General features: G+C 42.6%; 1 protein-coding gene across 1 annotated transcript; it reads left to right on the plus strand.

Annotated features, from left to right (window-relative positions):
• Positions 1-284: 284 nt before the first annotated feature.
• RSPH3 (radial spoke head 3) lies at positions 285-24,898 on the plus strand. The gene is made up of 10 exons (XM_047769119.1): positions 285-413; positions 2,813-3,021; positions 3,073-3,654; positions 8,306-8,393; positions 17,644-17,785; positions 19,092-19,237; positions 20,491-20,694; positions 22,443-22,605; positions 23,936-24,022; positions 24,434-24,898. Exons 1-10 carry the CDS (start codon positions 285-287, stop codon positions 24,718-24,720), a joined length of 2,037 nt encoding a protein of 678 aa, XP_047625075.1. The 3' UTR covers positions 24,721-24,898.
• The last annotated feature ends 1,448 nt before the right edge of the window (positions 24,899-26,346 follow it).

Consider the following 26,346-nt stretch of genomic DNA (forward strand, 5'->3'; position numbering starts at 1 on the left):
CTCTTTATAACATCAATTTACTGAAGGAAAAAATAATTCAAGATCATCTAAATTTTTTTAAATAAAGACTCAATGATATTAGACTGTTCCAGAACATTTGGGTTTTATTTTTTAAATCTGAAAATCAGCATTAATTGACAATGGGTTTCATAAATCTGAAATTCATAGTCTCTTCACCAAAACCAAGATAATCCTACAGGATGTTGTCGCATGGATGTCCTACAACCTTTGTAATGTCAAAATGTTCCCATTAGGTGGCTGAAGAGAGTCGGAAATGAGCGATAATGACAGCGGACAGAATAAAGAGGAAAGCAGTGGTGCCCACACAGCCGGCTGTCATTCAAACTCCAGATTCCAGTGACGCCTGCGGCCCTCCCATCCCCACAGCGCTGCCCTTCCTGAGGTCACATGAGGTGCCCTTATAAACTTCAAAACATGCCCTTCTTGCCAAGCAAGTTCAAGCTGGGCTGGGTTTCTACCATTTGCAACTGAGAGTCTTCACTCATGTAACTGCTTACTCTAATGCCAATGCTGATGGAAAGTTGGGTGTAAAGGAGGTTTATAAAAATTGTTTTAAATCTTGTATTTACATTGCATTTCCCAATTTTCTAAACACTGCTATACACGTGTCTTTGGATATGTAAGAATAATTGGGTGAGATGGGTAAAGTGGCATCTACTCTGCTATTTTAAAATAATAATGAAAGACCAAAAAAAAAATCAATGAGACAAAGAATCATTTACATTTTGCCTGAGGTCACACAGCTAGTGAGTGCAAAACTAGAGTGGAACGGAAGTCTTCTAACTCCCAATCCAGTGGTCTGAGCCCAGAACCCTGGCCTGCTGATTCCTAGCCTTGTGCTCAATGGGTCCTTTACACACACGTCAAACATTCCAGAGAGACTGGCACTTAAAAGGACCCCTTCCCACGATGTAAACAACTACCTTCTAATTGGCCTATTTTGTAAATATGATTTTTTTTAAATAGTATTTCCTTAATACAAGGTAGGCTTGTGCTACAATTATTTCACTTACTAAAAGTTCATAAAGAATTACTGACACCTTGTGGCAAAAACTTAATAATTCTGCCACCCATTTTCAGTTGAGAGACTTGTCCACTGAGCAGTTAAGACAACAGCAAAACTGCTGGAAAGAATAATCTATGGTTACAGACTCTACTTCTCACAAGTAAAACTGTTTCACTTTGCTCCACGTGGGCTCAGTCCGCGCCACTTCACAGAAACTGCTATTATGATCAAGTGCACAGACGACTTCCACTTTGGTGAAGCCAATGGTTACTTCTCAGTTCTCATCTTACTGGACCTCTCGTCATATTTGACCAGGCTGACCCCACAGCTCCTCAAACTGTTGGTTTCAGCAAGACTACACAGTTTACTTTTAAAAGCTTTAAAGCCCTCTAAACTCTCATGAGGATTAAATTCATATCTGAATCTTTCCCTTGAACTCCAGCCTCACATCCCTGACCTACCAGCGGGATACCTCCCACGGATGCCCAAAGCATTTCAGAAAGAACTTGCCCCAGACAGAACTCTCAGTTTCCTACTCCTTTCACCCAGTTGGCTGCACCTCAATAAATGACTATCATGCCATTTTGCTTGTAAGTTATCTAAATTCATTATCTAAAATATCCGAAATACATTTCTCCATTTTCCCCACCATCACCCTAACTCAAGCCACACCCCTCTAATCGGCAACGCTTTCCCAACTCCTTATTTTCTTACGATCCATTCTTCACTTAGCAATGGCTGAACCTTTGTAAAAGGTAACTCAGATGTGTCCTCCCCCCACCTGAGAGCTTTGAACAGCTCTCCATAATCCAAACTCCTCCACCCTCCTCCAAGGCTCTACCCCATCTGATCCTTACTCCTTCCCGTTCTCGGGAGGGACTGTGGATCAGCTACTCTTCTGCCTGTGCTGCTCTCCCCCAAACTGATGTGGTTTTTCTGTTGAGATTCCTGAAGGCCTATGCTTTGGAATAAGGGCAAACCAGAAAGTGATCCCAAAGTCTGAATCCTTGCTTAAAGGTCATTTGCTCTTACTCTGTCAGCTGAAAACCACCTCTGCCAGTGCCTGCTTCTCTGCAATTTTTTCTATACAATGTCCAATGTTTAATCAAAAATCTTTTGAGTGATCTTTCATCCTTTCTACACATATCAAACACAACTTAAATGCCACTTTCTCCTTTAGCCCATTCAGAAATTACCTCCAAATTAAGTGTTCAGAACTAAAATCTTCACGCAGTGTTTTTACCTCTAGTATGTACCACACACCTTGTATTAGCGTTTATACAATGCCTACATCTGCTTTAGGCCATAAGCTTCAAAGCACAGGAGGGATCTAGATCTTAATAGGATGGTTTATCACTTACTAGACACAGATCTAAGTATGAACAGTTACTTAGGTTTTTTAATCGTCGTGACAAACTCTAAGAGATAAATTCTATTACCCGCATTTTGCAGATTAGCAAGATGAAGCACAAAAACATTACCTTGCCAGAGGTTATGAGGCTAGTACACTGCAGAACTTGGATTTAAATCCACGAAGCATTAAGCTGAACCGAAGAATGCAAGTAACTGATCACTCACGGATGCATAAACTTCACTTACACAAAACAGTAACTTTTACACTGTTAATACTAAAACCAATGTGTTTGCGTTTCTAAGGGCAGATCCACCCCATGATGCTTCATCATTCTTCAGGGCACACACAGGTGGCTCAAAAAACTCAACAAAGCGCCCACCTTTCCCAAAATGAGATGTCTGTGGGGGCCCTCCACGCCCTGTGCGCCACAGGGTCCCCTGAAGGCCGATCAACAGAGCGGCAGGCAGAGAAGCCAGGCGGGAAATGCAGACCAGCTGCGGAGGCCGCAGCAGTTGACCCCCAGGGCTGAAGAGGTAGCAGTGCTGCGAGGAGACAGCAGGGAAGCCCTCGTCCGGCCCTGGCACGTAACAGAGCTGAGGCCGGGTGCCATGGGTGTGAGATTGCAGGTGGACCGCCCGGCGTAGAGGCGCGGCGGCAGTGGAGGGGTTAACAATTGAGGACGGCCCTCAAGGAATTCGGCCTGGGACACGGCGCCGACACTGGCCCAGCAAACCCACACTCAAAAGCCGGGCCAGGGGGCCACCATGCCCATCTCACTCACGCGCAGGCGTATCTGCAAGGGAGGCGCGGGTGGGCGGAGTCCAAAACCGGAAGTGCCCCAGAGCCCGGACCTTCTCGCGAAACCCGCCAGCCGGAACTGCCCGGAAGTCCCGCCCTCAGACGGAACGTTGGGTTGCTTGGCAACCGGTGGAGGCGCCGCCGGCGGGCTCTGTGCTGCCTGGAGTAAGCCGAACGTAGCTCCCACCTCAAGCCCTGGAAGCCTCCCGTCCCGCCCGCCTCCTTTCTTGCCGCTTCTCCTTGCGTCGCGGAGTCCCTGCCCTTGGCACTACGTGCACCTCGCCGGCTCCCACGACACTTTAGTGCCCACCTGCTTCGAAGCCAAGCTTCACCGAAAGCGAAGCGGTCCGACCCCGGACGTGGCCTCCGCGTTGACGGACCGCGCCTCTCCGGCCATGGCCACCTATACCTACACCAGCCGGCCCCGGGCCCTGCCCTGCCAGCGTCGCCGTTACCGGGACAACCTGATGCAACCGTGAGTGAGCAAACCAGCCCTTGTGGTCGACACTCCCCAACCCCCATCCTGGGGCCGCGGGTTCCTGGCCCTTAGCCCTGGGAAAACCTGTCTCTGCTGCTTTCCTTCCTCTGCATTCTGCGAAATAAAATTTCTCCCTAAAGGACTTTACTGTGGTGTGGAGGAATGAAGCAAGAAAGGGCATTAGTTAACTTTCAGTGGTACTGATGCTGGCATGATCGATAACATGTACAGGGAATCGACTTATTTCACTAACTTTGAGTCAACTGGTGTTTATTGTTGCCCCTTCTAGGGGCATTTGCATACACTTTCTTAGTCCCCAGTGCTGTGAAGTTGGTTGTATAACTCCATTAAGCACGGGGAAACTGAGGGACAAAGGTGTCACACACCAAAAGGGGAGCCAAGCGGTTTCCATACAGTCTTTGGACAGGAATCAGGTTTAGGCCCCCAATTTGTGCTTTTACTTTCATGAGTATTTGCAAATATTCAAATATCCGTATTTGTTTATTTATTTTAGGGTCGCACCCGTGGCTTATGGAATTTCCTAGGCTAAGGGTCCCGTCAGAGCTGCAGCTGCCGGCCTACAGCACCAGCCACAGCTGCTACCTACACTGCAGCTTGTGGACACTCCGAATCCTTAACCCATTGATCAAGGCCAGGGATGGAACCCACATCCTTATGGATACTAGTTAGGTTCTTAACCCACTGAGCCACAATGGGAACTTCTACATTAAAAAAAAAAAAAATTTTTTTTTTTCTTTTATGCCTGCCCCACAGCATGTGGAATTCCTCAGCCAGGGATCAGATTTGAGCCACAGTGCTGACCTACCCTGCAGCTGTGGCAATGCTGGATCCTTAACGCACTGTGCAGGGCTGGGGATTGAACCCGGAAAGTCCCTGAGCTCCAGAGATGACACCAATCCTATTGCGCCACAGTAGAAACTCCCAAATATCTGTATTTAGAAAGAACCTTAAATGTCATGGTTCTTTTAAAATTCTTTCCATAAGCCTCACATTTTGGAATCAGCAGAACTTTCCAAGAACACAGGCTCCATGGAAGTAGGAACCTTTGTGACTTTTACCCCCTCAAGACCATGCCTGACGTAGCCCTCAGCCCACATTGCTGAATCACTGATTGAACATGAGCAGTGTAGCTCTCGACACTTATTCAGTCTAAATTCATAATTATATTATCCTGACAATAAAGACTTTTTTTAAGATAAGGAATGTCTATTGCTTTAAGAAAGCCAAAATAGAAAATTTTAATTTTAATTATTTATGTTTTAAAAGGATTTGATTTTAAAAGGGATTCCTTTCAGAAATACTTTTTGGTGCCTTGAAGTCATTTCTTGCAAATCATTCCTATTAAGTCACAGCAACAAGTGAAATAAGAATCAGTGGTGGTTCATTAAGCACAGTTTTAAGAGTTAGTTGATTGGTATATTGAAATAATCTGTTGATTCAAGCCTTTAGAAGGGGTTCTTTTGTATGTGTGTCTATTTGATTTTTCAGTTTAAAGTTGTCCTTACTGGTGATTTTCAATTTATAGAAGTAATATATACTTGTTGAAGAAAATGAAAAATACAAAATAAGGATGAATAAAGGCAAAGGTAATTATCTCCCACCCACCTCTACTTCCACTTCCCTGTTGTAACCAGATTTAACAATCTTATATTATTCTTCCACACCTCCTTCCTGGTACACATATATATGAGCCTATGTACATATGTACAGAAGGGTTATTTCCAAAATAGAACCATTCTACACATATTAGTCTGCAGTTGGTTACCCCCCCATTTTATAAGCTTTAATTTTTTTCCCCTCACTTATTTATGTATACATGCACTTACAGACCTAGTTTTTTAGTAAATGGACTTATCATCATTATTCTTATTGTGGGTACAGCCTTATTCCCCAGCCCCTTCCTTTGCAAACCTACTCTCCCTCTCCAGCCTCAAAACCATGTTAATGACTTTGGATGAATACTTTTGTACTTTTCTCCCTGCTTGAATATTTATGTGCAAGGATATGCTGTATACACACCTGCTAGGGCTTTGTCTGTTTCATAGCAATGGTAACATGTTATACACAATTCTCAGCCTCTTCCTTTTCTTACTTAATTTTTATGGAAAGTCCTCCAATTATTTTTAATAGGAGCATGATATCATCTGGTACCATATGTTATTAAAATTTTATACCATTGATACTCAGTTTGCTTCAAGTTTTTAACCACAAAGAAGGAGGTTTCAATAAACAGCCTTATGTACTGGCCTTTTTATTTCTATGAGGCAGATTGCCAGGGTAGGATTGTTAAGTCATGTATATTTTTAATACAGACAAATGGACAAAATATCTCTCCTCCAGGAATGTTTAAACATATCCTTTTCCCCACATCTTCTCCAGCAATAGGTGTTAATGTTTTTTTTTTCTTCTTTTTGTCTTTTGGTAGCATAAAAACAAAAAATTTATCCTATTACTTTTAATTAGCTCTAGGAGGGTTTTTTATTTTTTTAATGATTTTTATTTTTTTCCATTATGGTTGGCTTACAGTGTTCTGTCAATTTTCTACTGTACAGCAGAGTGACCCAGTGATACATATATATACATTCTTTGTCTCACATTATCCTCCATCATGTTCCATCACAAGTGACTAGATATAGTTCCTTGTGCTGTACAGCAGGATCTCATTGCTTCTCCACTCCAAATGCAGTACTTTGCATCTATTAATCCCAGACTCCCAGGCCATCCCACTCCCTCCCCCTCAGCAACCACAAGTCTGTTCTCCAAGTCCTTGAGTTTCTTGTCTATGGAAAGGTTTATTTGTGCCACACCTTAGATTCCAGATATAAGTGACATCATATATTAGTCTTTCTCTTTCTGACTTACTTCACTTAGTATGAGAGGCTCCAGTTGCATCCACGTTGCTGCAAATGGCATATTTTGTTCTTTTTTATGGCTGAGTAATCTTATATTGTGTATATATACCATATCTTCTCAGACGAGTGTTCTGAATTAAAGGTAAAATAAAATTGGGAATTTTAGGTATATGGAGAAAAATGGATGAGGTGAACAGAGGACAAGAGAAGACTGAATCATGAGCACATCCTCCAGTCGGGGAGCTAGCAGACCCAGGCTGAGGAAGTGGAGTCAGAGAAAGAGCAGAAAAGCATTTGGAATAGTACCATGGCATCATGGAGGCCCCGGCTAGAAAGTGCTTCAGTGGGGGAGTGTCTGCTGAGCTGAACTCTGCCCAGGGGTCAGGTAATTTGAACAGTGAGGCATATCTGGGTTTTAGGTAGTATTAGATGTCAGGCTGTCTGGTGGTGGCTTCAGTATATGATAAATACGTACTTCGCTACCCCTCACAGCGTCATTTCTAACAGAGTACTCTTATTGGTATAGGTCAGTATTTGGTTTTGTAGCCACAAATCAGATATCATTTAAAGAATTCTGAACAAAAATATCAACTGTACATTTTCTACTATTGATCATTCTGATCTCTGAAATTAAAATTTATTAACATTTAAAACAATATCATTTTGGAGTTCCCATCATGGCTCAGCGGAAACAAATCCAACTAGGAACCATGAGGTCATGGGTTCGATCCTTGACCTCTCTCAGTGGATTAAGGATCCGGCATTGCTGTGAGCTGTGGTGTAGGTCGCAGACGTGGCTCGTATGTCAGCAGCTGTAGCTCCAATTAGACCCCTAGCCTGGGAACCTCCATGTGCCTCAGGTGCAGCCCTAAAAAAAAAAAAAGAAAAAAGAAAAAAAATCATTTAAAACAGTATCACTTAAAAATGTTTTCGAGCTTAAAGAACAATAAGAAATTTAACTTATTTTTGAAGCCTGATTCTATTAATGTAACTTTTAATTCCTTTTTCTTTTTCTTTTTATGGCCATACCTGAGGCATATGGAAGTTCCCAGGCTAGGAGTCAAATAGAACTGCAGCTGCTGGCTTACACCACAGCCACAGCAACATGGGATCTGAGCCGCATCTGCAATCTTTGCCACAGCTTACATCAGTGCTGGATCCTTAACCCACAGAGCAAGGCCAGGGACAGAACCTGCATCCTCAGGGAGACTGTGTCGCAGGTCCTTAACCTGCTGAGCCACAACGGAAACGCCTACATTTTAATTCTTGATTCGTAATTTTTTTAGTCCTTTAGGGCAGGCCTTTCTTCATTTGGGCTGTTTTCACGTTTGTTAAGTAGTCTAAGATTTCCAGCCTAAATCCAGCTCTGACTCTCAGCAGCTGGGTCATCTCCGGCAGACTCCTTTCTGAGTCCGCTTCCTCTTCAGTCGAATGGCAACCATTGTTCCCAACCTGGAGCTTATTGTGAGCAATAAATAATATGATGTCTTGTCTCCTAAAATGGACTGTCCTAAAAAAAAAAATCCGTTTTGTTGAAATATTTTCATCTTAGTCTAAGGGGCACAGTGAGTTAGGGACGTGGTGTTGTCACTTCAGTGGCTGAGGTTGCTGCTGTGGTGAGGGTTCCATCACTGGCCCAGGAACGTCCACATGCTGTGGGCGTGGCCAAAAAGCCTTTTTTTCATCGTAGTTCACATCCTGTTAAAAGTGAGTTGACTTCATAGATCCCCACACTCTCTTACAATTGCTATTTAGAGGTTTTTTTTTTTCCGTAGAGCTGAAGAACCTGTTCGTTACGGAAACATAATGTACGACAGGAGGGTGATCCGGGGCAACACTTACGCGCTGCAGGCGGTGCCGCCGGTGAGTGCAGCGCGGCGGTCTGACCCAGGGCATTCCAGACCCTGGGGCGAGGACCAGTTTGTGTCTTTCTTTTGATTTCTGGTCCGTCACACACCAGAATGTTTATAAAATAAAACAAAGATGGATTACAGAAAAATGAAAGAAAAAAAAAAAGACCTGCACAACATTAGCCAGATGGTGGTTTGGGGGCGGTGCGGGGGGGGAATAAGGGGTTATTATATAATAATACTCTGGGTTATTATCCAGAGTATAGTCTGCAGGATGAACGCGTTCTGGAGGTGGGTGGATGGCGGTGATGGTTGCACCCTGTGAATGTGGTCAAGGCCACTGAATGGTGTACTCACACATGGTTAAGGTGGTAAATTTTATGTGTGTTTTACCGCAATTAAAAGTACTTTAAAAAATACAAGCCCCAGTTTTTGTTTTATTATGTTAACAGAACTGAGGAAAACTATTGTAAAAGTTCCAAAACATTAGCTCTCGGTTTCTGTAATTCAGTTGTCACGGACCAGTTCAGACCGTCCATCAACAGCGTGAGTCTGAGGACCACAGCTGGAGGAGCACGGGTCTAATAGGTTTCAGTTTGTTTAAATTATCTCATACTCCAGTATTGTTAGCATTATTTAAGTAGAAAGTCTGATTTATGCTTCTTTTCTTTAGTTTACTCAACAAATACTTATTGAGTCGAAAATCCTGTGCCGGGCACTTGAATACAGAGACGAGTGAGAACTGGTCCGCCATGAAGAGTAATGATTCCTTGCGCAGAAGTGAAATATAGTTAATTTGTAAACACTATATGACAAATACATGCCAAATTCCACATGGTGACATTTGGGATATTGGACCTTCTGAATCAGTATACATCAAAATTACCTAGAAAACTCATTAAAAATATATATGCTTCAGCCATACCATGGATCTAATGCGTTAGAGCTCCCAAAGGTTGGACACGGGGATATGTAGTATTAAGTACTTCTCTAGGCAGCCTGCTACAGCTTGCTCAGGCACCAGCATGTAGAAACATGACTCCACATTTTCTTATGGCGGTAACAGTGAATGCTGGCAGACCTCAGAGTAGAGGGGAGAATTGTTGCTTTTTAGTCCTTTTTCAAAAATTAATATTGCGATGATTTCATCTCCTTTTTTTTTTTTTTTTTTTTTTAGTTCTTCAGTCAGTTAATCAACACCTTCCCTTAAAGGTCTGTACTGAGACTTCAGTTCCAAACAAGCAGGAATTCCCCATTTCCTTCCTGTTCCTCCTCTTACAACTAAAAATCCCTGGATGTAGCACCACAAACAGATATAGGAAAATTCCGAAAGGTGGCGAGCAGGAAGTAGAAAGGCCAGGGACCTCAGGATTTGAACGCATGGAAGTGATCGGTTCCCTGGCATTCTTTTTGCCTCTCAGGTATCCCAGAGTGCCAGAGAAGGCTTCAGCCTGGAACCACAAAACGCCCTAAGAAAAGCCTGCTCCCTCTATCCAAAGACAGAGGGTGGGTTTGTAGAACAGAAACCTTTTACCATACTACCCCTCCCCCAGCCAGATGCCAGAGGGAAAACTGCCCTGCCCCTCCCCCTGGCATCATCGAGGCTAGAGAGCTGGACCTCTGTCTCCACATGGCAGCAGCAGGACAGATCAGCCCTCCGATTCATCCACTGGGGTGGTGTTGGCACAGAGCAGGAAGCCAACGTGCTGTCCTCACTCAGGGCAGTGAGGTGGTAAGAGATGGTATAAGCAGATCTTTCCTAGAAAAGTGGGGTGGCATTAGCAGAGCTGGGAAGGAGCTGAATTCTTGACTATCTGGCAGCAACAGGAGGAACAAGGTGAAGTGAGGCGGTGCTAGTCAGAGCTCAGCCCCCTGATACCCCAGCTCTAGAGTCAGCAGCACCAGTGTCAGCATAGTGATGCTCCCACCCCCCGCCCCCCCGGCACCAGAAAGGTGCTACAAGTTGCCCTCACCCCTGTTTTTCAGTGCCTCGTGTCCATGGGACCCAGCAGGATAGTGAACTTCCATCTCCACCCGTGCCTGCACACTAAAGCAAAAGGAGTGACTTCCTGCCAAAAAGATTAAGATCCAAAGTCTCAGAACATAATACTCAGGATGTCTGGAGTACAGTGTAAAATTCACTCAAATCATACCAGAAACCAGGGCAGGCACAACCTGAATGAGGAAATCAGTCAAGGAGTTCTTGTCGTGGCTCAGTGGTTAACAAACCTGACTAGCATCCTCAAGGACTTGGGTTCAATCCCTGGCCTCGCTCATTGGGTTAAGAATCTGGCGTGGCTGTGGCTGTGGTGCAGGCTGGCAGCTGTAGCTCCGATTTGACCCCTAGCCAGGACCCGCCACATGCCAAAGATGTGGCCTAAAAAGCAAAAAGAAAAGAAAATTGGTCAAGAGATGACACCAAGATCTAAGATGACCCAGACAGAGGAATAACCTGACAAGAACTTTGAAGCAGTAATCATAAAAATGTTTCAATCAAAAATGAAAAATTAGGAACATTATTGAAACAAATGGAAAAGATAGAAAATCTTTGCAAAGAAATAGGAGATATAAAAATGAACCAAATGGGGAGTTCCCCTCGTGGCACAGTGGAAATGAATCCGACAAGGAACCATGAGGTTGCAGGTTCGATCCCTGGCCTTGCTCAGTGGGTTAAGGATCCCGAGTTGCCGTGAGCTGTGGTGTAGGTTGCAGACGTGGCTTGGATCTGGTGTTGCTGTAGCTGTTGTGTAGGCCGGCAGCTATAGCTCCAATTAGACCCCTAGCCTGGGAACCTCCATATGCCGCCGGTGCAGCCCTAAAAGGACAAAAGACCAAAAAGGAAAAAAAAAAAAGAACCAAATGGAAAATACAGAACTGAAAATTCTAGTAACCTAAATAAAAAAACTCAAAGATGGACTCATCGGAGATGACATAGAAAACAATCAATGAATACAAAAATAAATCAATGGAATTACCTGAAGAACAGAAAGAAAGTAGACCACCCCCCCAAAAAAAAATTCCTCAAAAAGCTGAGAAACAGTAATGAAGTTCATTACTGAATGAATTCATGAATGAATGAAAACAGTATCTAAATTCATGTTAGCCAAGTCTCAGGAGAGAAGAAAAAGTGTGAGATTGAAACAATATTTATACTTGAAGAAACAGTGTTGTAAATCCCACAAATTTGACAAAAGTCATAAACCTACAAAATTCATACCAAGACACATCAAAAGCTTCTGAAAACAAAAAAATCTTGAAACCAGCTAGAGTGAGAATTGGCTTTTTGAAAAATTAATAAAATTGCTAAACCTCTAGCAAGACTATCAAAGAAAAACAGAAGCAAACATCAAATATCAGGAGTGACCATCAGGGGCTGTAACTGCAGATACTGCAGCCACTAAAAGATTGAGAGGACGATAACGGAACACAGCAGATGACTCTACACAGGTCAGTCCAACAACGCAGATGAGATGGACCAATTCCAAACTCTGCAGACGACCCAAATTTACTTTTAACACGAAATTAATTTCCCCAAAGTGGTCTCCAGGCCCACATGGTTTCACTGGAGAATTCTGCCAGTGAAATTAAAAATAATTAGCATCAGGAGTTCTTTTGTGGCGCAGTGGGTTAAGGAGGAGTGCTGCCACTGCTGTGGCGTGGTCCATCCCAGGCCCGGGAACTTCCACGTGCCGTAGGCACAGCCAAAAAAAAAAAAAAAAAGCATCAATTCTACCCAAATCTCTTTCAGAAAATAAAAGAGGAAGGGATACTTGCCAACATTTTATGAAGCTAGCATTACCCTGATGCCCAAATCAGGCAAATATAATAAAAACAAAGAAAACTATAGACCAATAACTATCATGATTGTAGATACAAAAAATCCTTATCAAGGAGCTCCCGCCGTGGCGCAGTGGGATCGGCAGCATCTTGGGAATGCTGGGACACGGGTTAGATCCCTGGCCCCGTACAGTCAGTTAAGGATCCGGTGTTGCTACAGCTGCAGCTCGGATTTGATCCCTTGCATGGGAGTTCCATGTGCTTCTGGGCAGCCAAAAACAAACAAACAAACCAACAAATCCTTACCAAAATATTAGCCAGTAGATCCATCAATATATAAAGTTGTGACCAAGCAGGATTTGTTCCAAGAATGCAAGTGTGTTCCAACATTTGTAAATCAATATAACCCACCACATCAGCAGGTTAAAGAAAGAGGGAGAGCCTGTCGTGGCTCAGCAGTAATGACCCCAACTAGTATCCATGAGAATGCAGGTTCTGTCCCTGGCCTTGTTCAGTAGGTTAAGGATCCGGCATTGCTGGGAGCTGTGGTGTAGGTTGCAGGTGCAGCTTGGATCTGACATTGCTGTGTGGGCATTTGCAATTCTAATTCAACAGCTAGCCTGGGAACTTACCTATGCCTCTGGTGCATCCCTAAAAAGACCAAAGAAAAAAAAAAAAAGAAATTCTGTGATCATACTCATTGAAGAAGAAAAATGTTTAACAGAATTCAACACTCATTTGTAGTAAACACAGCCTCAGCTTGATGAAAAGCATCCATAAAATATCTACAACTAATATCATACTTAAAGGTGAAGGAATGAATGCTTTCCCCTTAAGACATTGAACAAGGCAAGAGTATTTATTCTCACCACTCATAATGCCGGAAGTTCTAGCCAGTGCTAGATCCAGGTCAGAAGTAAAGCTATCCCTGGAGTTCCCGTTGTGGTGCAGCAGAAATGAATCCACCTGGGAACCATGAGGTTGCGGGTTCGATCGCTGGCCTCGCTCAGTGGGTTAAGGATCCTGCATTGCTGTGGCTGTGGTGTAGGCCAGCAGCTGTAGCTCTGATTGGACCCCTAGCCTAGGAACCTCCATATGCCACAGATGCGGCCCTAAAAAGCAAAATAATAATAATAATAATAATAATAAATTTTAAAAGAAGTAAAGCTATCCCTAATTGCAGATAATATGATTATGAAATTAAGCCAGGAATACCTGAGTATAAATCTGTTGAAACATGTGCAGGGTCTATAAAGTAAACATTATCAAATGCTGATGAGTCAAAGACAGTTTAAAGACTTGGAAACTGTGGAAAGTCATACTGTGCGCATGAATGGGAAGACTCAGCATAGTGAAGATGTTAATTGTCCCAAGTTGGTTTATAACACAGTTCCTTTCAAAATTCCAGCAAGATTCATGTAGCTCTAGATAAGCTTAGTCTAAAACTTAACATGGAAGAGCAAGGAACTAAAACAGCTAGAACCATTTTGAGAAAGAAGCATAAAGTGAGAGGAATCACTTTACTCAGTGTTAGAATTTCACTGTGTGTGAAATCAGTAATTGTATCAAGACAGGGTGGTATTGGCAGAGGTAGAGAGACATAGACAAGTGAGAAACTTTACATTTAAACTTTTAGGGGAAAACCTTCAGCATCTAGGGCTACTCAGAGTTCTCATATGTGCCAGCCAAGGCACAGTCTATAGAAGAAAAACAGGAAGATTTGGACTCCATCAAAATTAGAGACGTTCGTGTTGTGGAAAACTCTTATAAGAGGGTGAAAAAACAAGCTACAAGCTGGAAGAAAATATTTGCACACCAAATACCTGACAAAGGTCTTATATTTGGGATATATATTAAAGAACTCTCAAAACTCAAAAGTTAAAAAAACTTATTAAAAAATGGAAAATGGTCAAAAGTTGTGAACAGATATTTCATCAAAGGAGAAAATGGATGGCAAATAAGCACATTTAAAAATGTCAGCATTGGAGTTCCCGTCGTGGCGCAGTGGTTAACGAATCCGACTAGGAACCATGAGGTTGTGGGTTCGGTCCCTGGCCTTGCTCAGTGGGTTAACGATCCAGCGTTGCCGTGAGCTGTGGTGTAGGTTGCAGACGCGGCTCAGATCCTGCGTTGCTGGGGCTCTGGCGTAGGCCGGTGGCTACAGCTCCGATTCGACCCCTAGCCTGGGAACCTCCATATGCCGCGGGAGCGGCCCAAGAAATAGCTAAAAAGACAAATAATAAAAATAAAAATATCAGCATTATTAACGATTGGGAAATACAAATTAAAACCACAGTGATGTAACTACACACCTGTTGGACAAGGTAAAATTTTAAAAGAAGTGCCTGTGAGGAGTGGAGCACCTGGAACTCCGACACATTGCAGATGTGAGAGTAAAATGGTAATCGACCCTAGGAAATTGTTCAGTGGCTGCTTATAAAAACTATCAAGCACTTACCATTCGAGTCCACAATTGTACTCTTAGACATTTATCCCAGAGAAATGGGAACTTGTGTTTACGTATTAACCTGTACATGAATGAATGTTCATTAGAGCCGGATGTAAATGGTTGAACAAGCCTGGTTCATCCCTGCCATCAGGTAGGGCTGACAAAAAGGAACCAACTATTGATAAATGTAGCAACCTGGGTAGGCCTCAAGGACATTATGCTTAGTGAAAAAAAAGCCAACCTCAAAAGGTTACATACAGAATGATTCTTTGTATATAACAATCTTTAGAAAAGATAAAGCTTTAGAGACAGGGAACAGATTAGTCGTCAGGGAGCAGGAATGAAGGTGGGACTTACATAGAACATAAATACGGAGTAAGGCACAGGGGCTCCTTTGGGATGAGGTAGGTCTCTGTTGCGGTGGTTACACAATTCTATACATAGGGCAAAATCACATGGACCTGGGTACACAGACAAAAACAAATCAGTGCATGTAAAAATTGTGAAAAATGAGTAAGATCCACTAGTATTTTATAAATGTTGATTTCCTGATTTTTATATTCTATTATAATTGGATAAAATATCACCATTGAAAGAAGCTGGATAAAGCATATGTACTCTATGTACTGTTTTTGCAACCTTCTGTGAATTATTTCAAAGTAACACATTTCTAAAAAGAAATAACTAGATCTTGAAACAGGTAAGTTGGGCAATGCATTTCTTTTGTTGTTGTTGTTGTTGTTGTTGTTGTTGTTGCTATTTCTTGTTTCTTGGGCCGCTCCCGCGGCATATGGAGGTTCCCAGGCTAGGGGTCGAATCGGAGCTGCAGCCACTGGCCTACGCCAGAGCCCCAGCAACGCGGGATCCGAGCCGCGTCTGCAACCTACCCCACAGCTCACGGCAACGCCGGATCGTTAACCCACTGAGCAAGGGCAGGAACTGAACCCGCAACCTCATGGTTCCTAGTCGGATTCGTTAACCACTGCGCCACGACGGGAACTCCGGCAATGCATTTCTAAACTGAACTTGTTGCATTTTTGTTATCATAAATCTTTCAAGGCTGACGTTTATAATTCTGTTCCATAAAAAGATGGAAATAAATCAAGCATGGTTATTTATAATATTTACAATAATGTAGAATATATACTTTATACACAGGAAAAAACCTCCATTGAACAATCCCAAAGTGATATTAGTAATTGTATTAGAAAAACAAAACTGGAGATGATATATCTTTTCTTTCTGGAAATGTGGTTATATTATTTTATAATAAAAGGAACTGATAACTATATAGGGGAAGAACTAGTCTATGACAGGTGTTGTGTTAGACTTGTTACATTATCATCTAATTTGTTCCGTATAAAAAACCTACATAGATGGTATTCTCATCATACAGAAAACTGAATATCTGAAAATGTGGTTTTAGTCCAGGTTTTACTGATCCTAGTAATCAATAAAGAGTTGAGGAGTTCCCGCTGTGACACAACAGGATCGCGGTGTCTCTGCAACACCAAGACACATGTTCGATATGCGCCCAGCACAGTGGTTAGAGTCTGGAGAACTCCATATGCTGCAGGGCAGCCAAAAAAGAAAAAAATTAATTAAAGAGTTGGAATTTAAGCTTCAGAACCAATGTTCTCCTTTCCACTCTATAATGCAGATGTGGGGAAAGTTTACGCTAGGTAATGTTTAATTAGGAAAACAGTGTAAAATGTATGGTATCACAACGTCAAAAAAACCTGTTTTTGTTTTGTTTTGTTTGCTTTTTAGGGCTGCACTTGCAGCATATGGAGGTTCCCGGGCTAGGGGTCCAATTGGAGCTGTAGCTGCCGGCCTAAACCACAGCCATAGCAACTCTGGATCCGAGCCACATCTGCAGCCTACACCACAGCCCATGGCAACACCAGATCGTCCCACTGAGCAAGGCTAGGGATCAAACCTGCGTCTTCATGTATGCTAGTCAGATTCATTAACCGCTGAGCCACGATGGGAACTCCATAACCTGTATATGTTACAGGAGCCATTGTATTGGCGATATGGAATTATAGGTAATTTTTCTTTTTTCTTTTTAAAAAACTATAGTGTTTCAATAACAGTATTTTTAGAATTCTAATTTTAAATATTAATGCTTCCATGCAAATTACTTTTATATTTCTCCTTTTCTTTTTATATTTACCTTGGGATAAGACAGGTTAGCTAGAGAAAAGGACTATGAAATGAGATGCAGATATGAAATCAAGGACCTTAAAATGTTGCAGAACTACTGTGAATATTTTTAATCCCTTACCTCTTGTTTTGTGCACTTGGACAGGCTTTGTTTGAACTGAGAGTATTTTCTCTGTGAGCTAGTGGATTTTTTAAGGAAACTCTGTCCAAAGGAAATTCAGATTTTAAAAAAATTCTCGTGCTTTTCAGTTTCTTAACTGCACATTAAAATGTATGTGACTGAATGATTGTATCAATTTACTAGGCACTGGAGGAAGTCATGGTAAAAATCCTTGAATGAGCAAAAAAGGCTTTAGACTGGTTTCTGCACCCATTTTATGCCAGTTAACAGTCACACTTTGAAGTTGCTTTCTTTTTTTCTTTTTCTTGTCTTTTTAGGGCCGTACCCACTGCATATGGAGGTTCCCAGGCCAGAGATCTTATCGGAGCTGTTGCTGCCAGCCTACGCCACAGCCACAGCAATGCCAGATCTGAGCCTTGTCAGCAGCCTACACCACAGCTCATGGCAACACCAGATCCTTAACCCACTGAGCAAGGCCAGGGATCAAACCCGCAACCTCATGGTTCCTAGTCGGATTCGTTAACCACTGAGTCATGATGGGAACTCCCTGCAGTTGCTTTCTATGTGTTGTCAGATACCTTTGTAATGACCTGACAAAGTTCAAACAAATTTTTAATCATCAAGTCGCTGATAATCAGGAAGCATTATATGACAGATGCTTGCTCACTATCCCGGATTCAGTTTGGGAACAGCAGATCTATATACTTTAGAAATATTTCGTAAATTTCACAAGCCTTTTCTGTCCCCCAGCCTGGGCAGCCCGATCCTGCGGAGATTCAGAGGCAGCAGCAGGCTAAGAGGAGGGCCTTGGCCAAAAGGCGAGCCCAGGAGCAGCTCCGGCCCCGAACGCCTGAGCCCGTGGAGGGCAGAAAGCACGTGGATGTGCAGACAGGTGCGTGGGCTGCTGTCGGCCTGGTGGCTCGGGGGTGCTCGGATCTCCAAGTCGGATCATTTTATTTCTCCATTTTGTTATTTATGTATGGGTTATGCTGCCTGGTACTTCCCTAGTACATGGCAGGAGAGGTCCATGCATTAAACAAACTCACAGGCTCTATATTGTAACCATGTTGGGTATGGCTGAAAGTGGGCGAGGGGTTGTTTTTTTAATGTATTACCAAATTAATTCTCTATTAGCCCTGTTCTGGGGTGATTCCTTTTTTCTTTTTATAGCCCAACATGAATTGCTGAACAGGAGGGAGAGCAATCTGGTTTTATTTTGGTGTTGTATTTGTCTTTGGAGAGGAGTAAACCCACTTAGATCTGAGTCCCCACCTCTCTCACCTCAGCCTCTTTTGTTCTCTCCTCATGTTCTCCATTCACGTTGCATATTCCCCAGGGCCACATGGGCTCTCCTAGGCCAGTGTCAGGCTTGTCCTACCTGTCTGGCTGTTGTCAGCTCTGGAGGCTTACCTGGACCTATAGGGTCTAGCTGTGTTGTTGACAGAATATTGATAGTCAGTCCGTACTTGGTGGTTTCCTTGGATCAGTGTAGCTACTCTGGATTCACCTTGCACCCTGCCAAGATGGCAAGAGGATTCATCAGAGATATTTCTGGATGGTAAGGACAGAAGGAAGAGAACCAAACCATGCTTTTTCCCTACCCTGAGTAGATGGATTGTTTATTTTCCATGCCTTGTTATGCTTTGTATTTTATAGACCTTTTTGGTTTCATGTGCTTTTTTAATTTCCTTTTCAAATACAAAGTTCAGTCCTTTCTCAACATTTAGTAAATGTTCTAGCCTGACTGACTCTGTGGTCTTCAAAATGTATAAAACACTTAGTGCATTTTGTGAATTGAACCCCACATTTGAGCACTTTTTTTTTCTTTTTTGGGGCTGCACCTGCAGCAAATGGAAGTTTCCAGGCTAGGGGTCAAATCAGAACTGCAGGTACTGGCCTACACCACAGTCATAGCAATGTGGGATCCAGGCTGCGTCTGTGACCTATACCACAGCTCACGACAGTGCCAGATCCTTAACCCACTGAATGAGGTCAGGGATCAAGCCCACATCCTCATGGATTCTAGTTGGGTTCGTAACCCACTGAGCCACAACGGGAACTCCCATTTGAGCATTTGTATTCTAAGACTTATTTCCTGATCCATTCAGTTCTGTTTTGAAAGAACTATAGCTTCGAATACACATATATATTTGAAATAGACCAGAATTTCAAACTCAATGTATATGGTGTTCTCTTAGAATTATACCTTGAAGAAATTGCTGACCGCATAATAGAAGTTGATATGGAATGCCAAACAGATGCATTTTTGGACAGACCACCAACACCACTCTTTATTCCTGCCAAAACTGGCAAAGATGTGGCCACCCAAATACTAGAAGGAGAGGTATAGTACATTATTCAGACTCCCCTCTATCCTCTTTATAAATAGTTAAGGCCTAGCATGAATACAGACCGTCTCACAGTCAGGAAGATTCTACTTACTTCATTCCCTTACAGATTTCTCTACAGTAGTTTTATCCTGAGCCGCTGCCCAGAAATGTTTTTAAATACCATGTTTTCCCCTCTTTGCTGATCACAAATAAAAATTATTAGAAATGTTTTAGAATATTTACATATTAATTTTTGTGTGTTTACATACTTGCTAAATATGTGAATATAAGGTAGACTTGCACCGTAAGGAAAATAATATCTCTGGTATAAAAAGTTCCACTATTAGTTGCTTGTAGATTACATAACTTTAATGAAGATAATCTCTTTATATTAGAAGAAAATTCTAAAATAACCATATTATCATATGAGTATGGAATGCAAAATAGGCCAATTTATGAAATTGAGGAAAAGAAAACAGTGCTTATGTGCATAATGATTTAAGTGAGATTTAAGATTCGAAGGAATTTGAAAGAACTGTCATTGAAATTGAGAAATAAGTCTTCATAGGCTACATAGAGGAATATAATCGTCTCTAAATCCCAGAGCTGAGTCACCAAAATATCCATTATTTTTGTTCTTTTGTCCTTCAAACTGCTATCAAAAACAGGAAAGATTGAGGAGAAAAGTCAGAATGAGAAAGACAAAGATCTTGGAGTTCCCATCGTGGCTCAGTGGAACGACTCTGACTAGGAACCATGAGGTTATGGGTTCGACCCCTGGCCTCTCTCAGTAGGTTAAGGCTCTGGCATTGCCGTGAGCTGTGGTGGAGGTCACAGATGTGGCTCAGATCTAGCGTCGCTGTGGCTGTGGTGTAGGCTGGCAGCTGTAGTTCCGATTAGATCCCTAGCCTGGGAACCTCCATATGCCTCAGGTGTGGCCCTAAAGAGCCCCCCCCCCCAAAAAAAAGACAAAGATCTTTCCCTTGGGTTTCGCAGTTTGATCTAAAGACTGTTGAGTACCCGGGTTCATTCTGATGATTGCATAGGTCTTTTTATAACTTTGACTCAGTCTATTTTTGCCTCTAAAGAGCCTCTGTGCCTTTCAGGGCAATTCTGAGGACTAGAAACCATGAGTACAGCACCAGCCTGGCACACGGAAGACACTCAGTATATAGTATCTTATTCTTGCTACTCTCCTGGCTGTGTTTTCCCTGAGCGTTTGGTTCATGCCTAATGTGTTAAATATGCTTTGCTTTGTGTGTTTAAGCTCTTTGACTTTGATCTTGAAGTTAAACCAATGTTAGAGGTTTTGGTGGGAAAGACCATTGAGCAGTCCCTTCTGGAAGTGATGGAAGAAGAGGAGTTGGCGAGCCTGCAGGCCAGTCAGTATGCGTTTGAAGAGCTGCGCAACGTCGAGCTCGCTGAAGTTCAGCGGCTTGAGGAGCAGGAGAGGCGGCACCGGGAGGAGAAAGTACGGACTTCTAGTTTTCTTTCTTGGATGTTGGCTCTTTAACTGATGATGTTCCGAATCGCGTGTGGTGTGAGTAGAGCTAAAGACCTTTGCCGACGTGTTAGAAAAGACCTGTAGTGGTTGTCGCTCAGGTCTCTCATGTATCACAGGTCTCTGGTGGACTGACTGACGGTCTCTACATTCCAGCTCGTGTCAGTGCACCTGAACAGACTTCCCCGAGTCCTCAAAGACGTAGGGTCCAGAGAAAGGCGCTCTTACGTATCACGAGTCCTAGGGGAAGAAAGAATGCCAATTTGCCATAAGTCGCTGGAGAGAAAGGTGGCAGTGGGGTGTACCGGGGTGAGGGCAATAAGAAGCAGGGGATCTGGCTGCAATCCTGGCTCTCTTTCTCAGTAGCCAGCGCTTCTCCAGACCCTTAGAAATACAGAAGAACCACGTGGGTCTTTATAGCACATTTCTCTAAAATATACATTGTTAGCACTTTTAATAAGAAAAGTTTTAGAAGTTCCTGTCGTGGTGCAGGGGAAATGAATCTGACCAGGAACCATGAGGACGCAGGTTCGGTCCCTGGCCTCGCTCAGTGGGTTAAGGATCCAGCGTTGCCTTGAGCTGTTGTGTAGGTCACAGACGTGGCTCAGATCTAGCATTGCTGTGGCTGTGGTATAGGCAGGCAGTTGTAGCTCTGATTTGACTCTTAGCTTGGGAACTTCCATATGCTGCAGATGCAGCCCTAAATAAAGCAAGAAAGAAAAGAAAAGTTTGAGAGTCCAGTTTTTAAAACATGCCTGAAACCTCTAGTTAGAACACCAGGCTCGTTAAACTTGAAGACTCTGGGTCTGGCAGTCGCTGTTGCCCCGGTTAAACACTGGGTGGTACATGATCCAGGAGCTCTGGGACACCCCAGAGGGCTCAGCATCCAGCTCAGCACTCACGGTGGCTCAGCTGTTGGGTGTTGTGTACTAGTCTAATGGACTTAGACTAATTCTACTCCCAAGTAAATGATTAATTGTATAAAGAGCCTAGGGCTTATGGTAAAGGTGGTACAAATGCACGACTATGCACTGTTATAAAATGAACACTGATAAAATTAGCTTTGTTGAAATAATCAAGTCTTTAACAAAGAAACGATAAATTTGTTTATTTGCGCTTAGGAAATATACAAAGTGAAAAATACAAATCATCTAGATTTATATTTGTTTGAACTTTGAAAATAAAATTAGAAAACATATGAATGCTCCCACCTCTGCATGGGAGTAGAGAAGAGAGTTCATTAGCTTTATAGATTTTGTATGATCTACAACAAGCAACTAAAAAAAGAGGTTTTATAATTTCTAGAGCTTTATAAATTCAAAGAATCATTACAAATGAGACGAATTATTGGCCCATGTTTTCAAATTGAATTTTCATATAAGCAGTTCTTTGTGATAATCCTAATTAAAAATACATATAACTATTATTACTCTTTGATAGCAGCCATACAGCCAAACATGTTTCCTGAAATGATTTTACTGGAAAATGGATCAGAAAATGAGTTTTACCTTAAGCTTCATCTCTTATGAATTCAGTACCTGCTAGTTATTGAAATGCACTAAAAATCTCAATGAAAAATCTGAGCTGGTAATAGACACCAAGCTGTCCCTCGTTCGATACAAATAGGAGTCCACACTTCCTGCGCCCGCGCTAGAGTCGTTGTGGGGGCGGGTGTCGTAGCTGAGGAACTGTCCACGGTGGTCTTTTTCTCTGGGCAGGAGCGTCGTAAGCAGCAGCAGTGGCAAGTGGTTCACAAGCATCACGAGACTGCAGAGAAAATCGCCGCCCGTGCGTTTGCACAGCGTTACCTGGCCGACCTGCTCCCCTCCGTCTTTGACAGCCTCAGGGATGGAGGCTACTTTTACGATCCCATTGAAAGAGGTCTGTGGAGGTTTTTGTTGGATTAACTCTGCTTGAGTAAGCATCCTTTTAATTGTTGAAATTTGTCTTGTGCCCGTTTTTATTTTGAATTGAAATCTTTCTCTGAAACAAATTTAAAAATCAGTTATATGTTTTAAGAAAGTACTGTAACTAAAAAGAGGTCTCTTACAAAGAGCTTGACATGAGGATGTTTGTGTTTTTGCAGGGGGCGGGGGTGGTACATGGCTGTGACATGGGGAAATTCCCAGGCCAGGGGTCGAACCCCAGCCACGGCAGTGACAGCACCGCATCCACAGCTGTTGGGCCACCAGGGAACTCCTGTACTTTCAGGTTTTTATCGTGTTTTCCTACACGATACCATTTGGCCTCCCAGTAGCTCTGTGAGGTAGGTGTGGCAGATTAACTCCCATTTTTCAGACGTAGGAACTGAGGCTCAGAGACCCTGGTCACCTTGCTGTCCCTCACTCACTCAGGCAGGCGTGTGGCCTGGGACTGACCGGGACTTTGACTCCAGGCTGCCAGCTCCCTAGGGCCCAGTGGGGCTTCTTGCTGTCAGTCGCGGAGGCCTGGAGCCTTTTTCTCATTCATGGATTGCCGAAAAAGTCAGTTATAGAGCACTTAAAACTTGCCAAGGAGATTCATGCCTCAAATTAAAACCCCGTGTAGTAGCGAGGATAGTATTCTGTCACCCTGTCTGCTGTCACCCATTGGAAAATGGCAATTAGATGTCTGTTCCCCCGAGGGCCATCTTAAGACATTAAAATGTGTATTGTAATGGACCTTTTTTAAAGGCTTTTTACACCACGGAGTCTATTTTTTCCATCTCATTTGAACAAATTTCTCACCATTGGAAACCCCTAGTTTCCAACCCATTTCGACCTGACCTTCTTCTCGGGTGCTGTCTGGCCTCTATCCTCTGAATCTCCAGTAGCCTCCGTCAGGCCCCAGGCTTCAGGGGCGGGGCTAGGGTTAGGGTTACTCACTCCCAGATTTGCATTAGGCTCCCTCCGAAGTTCTCCTCCTAGTCCACACCCCCTGCCCCACCCACCCACCCCCTTGATCCACATCCCTTCCGGCCTATGAAGTCAGTTCTAATGGCTTTGACTCCCAAAAAGGCCTCATAGTTTTGAAAACACTATTTCTACCACAATAGAAAGGAAAGTGACCCTCTAGAGAATGTGCAAAGGTGATGCCCTGTGAGTCTGTTGGACGTTTTACAAGAAAACAATGGTGATGTGTCTGTAACATGAAGAGGGGGGAGAGCACAGATTCTTCCAACCTCCAATGACTTATAAAAATCACTTAATGAAATTAACTTTTTAAATTACAGATATCGAGATAGGATTCCTTCCATGGTTAATGAATGAAGTTGATAAAACTATGGAATACAGCATCGTGGGAAGAACAGTGCTTGACAGTAAGTTCTTTTATTTCATTTAAAAGTCATCTCTGAATTTTTTCAGTAGGAAGGATAAATAGAAGAAAAATGTTAATTTTATAGTTTTGATTCTTAAATTGTCAGTTTATCAGTTATATTAACAAAGGTACAAATTTTTACCCTCCATATTATTTTTGGTTCTTTCATCATTTGATCAGAATTAACATCTTCTGTTGTTACTTTATAAATGATACCCTGTTAAAGCATTGAATCTAATTCACATTCAGTGCACTAAGTGGTACAGAAGGCAAGTATGCTGACTCTATATAAAAGGTCATGACGCAGGGAAGAGAAGCAGCCTGGGGAATATTTTATACTCATCTATGAGTCAGCATTACAGCTACTAAAACATGAAAAATCACAGTGATTTCTGTTCCTATACTTTTTCAGTGTTGATTCGTGAGGTGGTCGAGAAGAGATTGAGTCTGTATGAGCATAAGGAGGACCGGCAGTCACCTCCGAAACCTGAGGACAGGCTCGGTGGTCCTGGAGGCGTGAGGGACTCCCTGGTGGGCTACGAGTTCCAGGACCACGGGGCATCCCAGGCGCAGAGGCCGCTTCCAGACAGAGACTCCCCGCAAAGGGCACCACATGATGGAAGGTCTGTGGAGGGGGTGTCATCCCAGGAAGGGCGGCCGATGGAGGAGGAGGACGAACAAACAGGAGGAAATTCTTAGGGAGGGAAGAACTCTTCCAGCAGAGGGAGCTTCGGAGCCAGTCAGCGGGCAGTCAGGTAACGGTGCCTGCGTCCCCTCAGGTCGTGGGAATTATGCTGTGTTTAGTCACCTTGTCTTTGTCTGTTGCACTGGGCACATCAAATCTGTTGAAATAATAAAACCAACTTTGAAAATGAAATTTACCTTATTTAATAGTAGACTGTTGAGAAGCTATAGTGCAATTCTAATGAGCATTATGTCTAGTTGCAAGCTTCCCATTACCACTATATATAACATATGTTTTTCCTTAATTTTGTTATTTAGGTTTTTTTGGTATGTTTTGTTTTCTAATTGATTCTCAACTTGAAGTTCTTTTGTACAATGCAGTTCAAAGTACAGAAATTTATGATTGATTATTCCGTGTTATCTTTATTACTTTTATCCTTACTTCATTCATTGAATAGACAGGTGTGAAGCGTCTGCTGTTTGCTAGGCATTGTGGTAAATATCGGAGATATCATTGTGAGCAGAAATAGATATGGCCTGTACTTTTTTAGTAAGTGTGATATTTAATGTTCGGTGACAATGCTGTCAGCCATTGACAAGGCTGTCAGCCATTGAGCTTTTCTTCTCTATAGGAAATTGTTTAACTTACTCTAAGCAAGAATCCTTAAGTGTGTTACTGAAAGCTTTAGTGTTCTCTCCTTGCAAAGACAGAAATATATCCATATTTGTATGCGATTAAACAGATACTGATTCCTTCCACCTTCAATATTCGAGTAAAGCTCAGGGGATTCTATGAATTAGTAATGTGCTCTCATCAATTTTTTCTCCTTCCTACTATTAAACCATTTCAGGCAATGTGAGTAGAGCTAACAGTCCCTCTTCAAAGGCAACCACTGTCATCTGTCAAGTGTGTACCTTCCAGGCTTCTCTCAAGGTATTTCTGTATATACAGATTTGAACACCTGGAACTATATAGGTTGTATTATTTGCTTTTTTCATCTAACAGTGTATCTTAGACCTTTGAATGTGAGTACTTATCAATCTCTGAAATATGGTAAGATATTACCAAATATGACTGTGTTATAGGAAATTACCATTTGACTTTTTTTTTCTTTTTTTTGGTCTTTTCAGGGCCACACCCACAGCATGTGGAGGTTCCCAGGCTAAGGAGTTAGAGCTACAGCCACTAGCCTACACCACAGCCACAGTCATGCCAGATCTGAGCCGCGTCTGCGACTTACGACACAGCTCATGGCAATGGCGGATCCTTAACCCACTGAGTGAGGCCAGGGATGGAACCTGAATCCTTATGGATGCTAGTCAGATTCGTTTCCACTGAGCCACGATGGGAACTCCTCATCTGACTTTTTAATCTGAATTTGTGAATTTGCCTGTACTATTGAAAAGCACAGATATTTTATCCCTAAAGCTGTTCTAATCTTAGTCACTGAAGTCTTCTGAGGCTTGAGGTGGATGTAGTCTGTTTCTCAGAATATTTGTAAATATATTAGCTATAGTGATTTGAAATAGTTTGCACTTTTAACATATTTACCTTAAATTTCTTTTAAAGCTAGATATTGGAAATACTTAAGTATGTCTTTCTCCATTTGTAAAAAGAACTGCACTGTGTGTCTGTATAGC

Source organism: Phacochoerus africanus, chromosome 2, assembly GCF_016906955.1.
Source record: "Phacochoerus africanus isolate WHEZ1 chromosome 2, ROS_Pafr_v1, whole genome shotgun sequence".
NCBI classification, from domain to species: Eukaryota; Metazoa; Chordata; class Mammalia; order Artiodactyla; family Suidae; genus Phacochoerus; species Phacochoerus africanus.